At 33.7% G+C, this 4,044-nt stretch overlaps 1 protein-coding gene across 1 annotated transcript in view; it reads right to left on the reverse strand.

The window, feature by feature from the left end:
- Positions 1–11: 11 nt before the first annotated feature.
- BRMS1L (BRMS1 like transcriptional repressor) overlaps positions 12–4,044 on the reverse strand; it is a 34,253-nt gene continuing 30,220 nt past the window's right edge. The window contains exon 3 of the mRNA XM_019644660.1: positions 12–117. Within this exon, the coding sequence (XP_019500205.1) occupies positions 63–117 (55 nt within the window). The 3' untranslated portion in view covers positions 12–62. The remainder of the gene's footprint in view (positions 118–4,044) is intronic.

A 4,044-nucleotide genomic window follows, 5' to 3' on the forward strand; every position in this document is an offset into this window, starting at 1 on the left:
AATCACATCATTCCCATTACCTGAGGTAATATCGATGCTGTGCCTGTCCTCCTCAAGCCTTCTTATCTTTTCCTCCAGTTCACTCTGGACGGTATCATATAACAAAAGCTTTTCACTCTAAAAAAAAAAAAAATAGATTACACGTAAGTAGGAAGAAAAAATCCAGAGTACTAAATAACTTACTCTTTAATGTATGGTGGTGGTTTCATTCACTTTTTTAAAGATGAAAGGTCATACAGTATATGAAAGAAATAAAACTACAAAATACAGACTCTAAATATAGATTTAGCTGTAAATCTATATTTAAATTATTTAAGAACATCTAAGTTTATATGTGATAAAGAGGTAAGTATTTACTTCATAAAAAACTCATAATAAGCTCCCATGGCCCCTTTTAAATAAATGCAGGTGCCACCTGTCACCATAATGAAAACCCGTCCAATAAAGTATGTCATTATAAAATAAATCCCACTTTCTCACTGGAACAATAACTGGGCCTTTGTTCCTCGCTACTATCTCAACATCATATTAAAATAAACTAATATATCACAAAGAGAAAGATTCAAGTACAAATTTTATAATCATTTAGAATTAATTCAATTATAGTCAAAATCATAAAATTACAGACTAATTATATCCAAATCTCTCAACAAAACTATAGGAAGACTAAATGACTTGCTAAAAGAGACAAGGCTGTTTACTGACAAATCAGACTAGAACCCAGGTCTACTAGTTCCAGTAGACCCCACATGCCTCCAATCTCCATGCCTAGACGGAGTGAACCTGCCCACTGAGCCCTGTCCCAGGCTGAAAACTCTGCTGTTTCTCAGCAGGCCAGCTTCAAGGAACCCAGGCAAGTGGCTCCATGGTTCTGTTTCTGTGCTGTTCTCACCCTGACCTGTGTTCAGAACCAAGTCCTCTTTGGCATTTCCCTGACTTAGGCACCTCATACTCCTGAACTTCCTTCAAGACTGGAGTGCTGGGAGATTTTGAAGAACTCGCATTACCAAAGAGAGAAACATATTATAAGGCTCCTCATCATTTTCTAAACATGTGCTGCACTGGGATAAAAAGATAAGCAGAACAGAATTTAAAAGCTCAGAAACAGACCCTGGTTATGGGAAATTTTAGTGTATGATAAAGGTGACTTTTCAAATCACCTGGAAATCTGATGGTAATAAATAACAACAAAAAAATAAGTTTAACTACACAGAGAAAAGGCTCAGGATTCTTTGCCTCACATTATACATAAAAATAAATGGACTAAATAGTTAAATTCACAAATGAAACCTAAAAGAACTAAACAAAAGATGGGATAAAAGAAGCATTCAAAAATTAGGAAAAGCCATAAAGGAAAAGACTAATACACTTAGTCACATAAAAATTCATATTAAAGGGCCGGCCAAGTGGCGCATTGGTTAAGAGTTGGCTTGGGACGCCAGCTCTGAGCAGCAGGGCCCCGGTTCGGATCCCACATGAGGACCAGTGACGCTGTGCCCTCTANTCCACAGACTCCATACACTCTCCCTATAGAATTACTGGACCCATAAAAATACTAAATAAATACTTTTTAAATTACTGATCCATTATTAGCAATAGCAATGCCACTGAAACACTAAAAGAAGAAATATGTTTCATTCAGAGATCTTGAAACATGAGGCAAAGACTCTAGAATTCCTCATAATTCCAAGTATAGTTTAACTGATAAAATGAAACCACTGATGGGGAGCTCTTAGTATGTAGACGACTTAACAACTCTGATTCAACAAGTCTGCATAAAGAAGATTTCTGAACTCAGACTAAATGACTTACGTTCTGTTTTTACTCTGTGTGGACCCAGTGTAGCCATCGCCTTAATTCAAAAAAAATAAAAAATGAAAAAAGAGGAAGAAAGACATTGTCTGAGTTCATAGACAAAGTATATTTTGGCATCTTTAATATATATACAGTGGCTACTGATAAGCTCAGTAACAAACACAGTAAAATATAAAATCTTCAGCTGTCCTAATAAGTTGTTGATATCTAAGACCATAAGGAATATACATATAAAGAATAATAATTTCTCCGGGAGGTGTTAGCAAATACCTGAAATAATCTCTAATTCTCAACTAAAGTTTCTAAAAATGAAAAAATTATTAATGAAAACAAAAGTCTCCCCTTTCAAACAAGTACAGAAAAATCCTACAATTCTCAAATCTTTAATGACAGAACATAAGACATATAATAAGGATTCAAATTTTCACTTTTCATTCATTCAACCAATATTTATTGAATGCCTTCTGTGAGCCAGGACCAGGCTAAGGACTAGGCATAGAATGGTTATTTATTATTTGGGGGGAACCTAAATAAAAGTTTTTCTGGACTTTTGCATAAATTATTACATTATTGCAAGAAAAAATTCAGTCAAACTGCTGACATGTCTCTCTTAAAATACTCCTGCAATCCACTGTTATCTGTATTAGTATTGTCTTAGAAAGACTGTTGCAAAATAAGGCATATTTATAAGAATCATATTTTGATGTTATTAGTGAAAAAAATCACAGAATATTAAAAGTGGACTATAAAAATATTCTTGTATTCCATTGCTTTTTAATCATACCTTCCTAATTGTTGTCCAGTCTTCAAGAATATCAAGATCCTGTAGCATATAAACTATATATGGACGTTGAAAAGTCAAGGTCAATTCAGCTGTATGAATTTCACACTTTGAATTATTCTTTCAAAGTTCTGTTTTTCAGAGACTAGAACAATGATTTCTGGATATAATCCCTTGGCATGATGATTTCTGACTTCAAATTATTCTTTAAAAACCTTATTACCAGGATATATTCCAGTATTTCAGATGCTAGTAACCATATTTTCTTAATACTATGATATCATTGTAAGATACACAACCAACCTAATTACTGTTTTGAGGTGGGGGTGGAAAGCAGGGGGTGATGAGAGAGTACCATAGGGAATGCCAAGATTGAATGCACATATTAATTTAAAGACACTCCAATATTAGAAACATTAAAAATGTTAAAAAGTACACAAGAATTAAGCAATCATGCTATACACTAAACAGCTGTTTCACATCAAAGCCCTTGTGAACTATAAAGCTGTATTAATTTTTGAAGNTGTACTGGTACAAACTATTTATAGGAAACATTTTATGAGGCTTATTTACAAACACATGATGAGTAACAAAGAAGTGGAAAAATTAAAAAAATTGCAGATAAAAGTAGCCATTTAGCAACTTAGTTCACTAAACATAGATGTGCATAAAAACCAAGAAAAAAGTTTAGTAAGAAACCCCTACCACATACACCTATTGGTCATTAGACCTAAAAGGCAAATGAATGTAATGATCATGATTACATTTTTTTACTGTCTCTTTGAATAACATGTCAATGTGAGGTCTACAAATACAGTCTCTCATGATTCAATGAGAATATTAAGTTATTGAATATATTTTTTACTCCCATGGCACATCACACTTGGTAACACTAATAAGGTAGATTTAGATAACACTTAAATCATGATTACGAATGTTTAATTGAATATTTTCCTTTCTGTAGCTGTGAAATGTAAAGCTTAGATTTGCTTCCATCAGGCCTCTTAAACCAAACTTCATCATGGTTAATTGTTGTAATTACGGCACTAAAAGGATTAAAAAAAAAAAGGAATGAATGAATGAATTACAATATGCCTCCTCTACTCATTTCAGAGTATTAGCTATAAAACAAACTAGCTGGACTACAAAAGTAGATTCAAGTATGTAATTGCCTTTTACCAGAATGTTGACTATCAGCTGGGTATGATGGCAAAAAGATCACATTCAGAAACACTTAATAGATAGTGTTTTTACTTTTGTTAATAAGAGTTGGTAAAATATACCGTTAGAACTGTTAGTCGCACATTGTTCCTACTCCATTCCCACCCCACCACCCAAAAAAAGACAGAGTGGAGCTAAAAACCACTACTTATATGGTATTAAACCTCCAACTCTCTATCGGTGCTGGCTGTAGAAAATCTTTCAAATACCAATCCCTAACTCCCAGC

This window comes from Hipposideros armiger, unplaced genomic scaffold (assembly GCF_001890085.2).
Source record: "Hipposideros armiger isolate ML-2016 unplaced genomic scaffold, ASM189008v1 scaffold_90, whole genome shotgun sequence".
NCBI classification, from domain to species: Eukaryota; Metazoa; Chordata; class Mammalia; order Chiroptera; family Hipposideridae; genus Hipposideros; species Hipposideros armiger.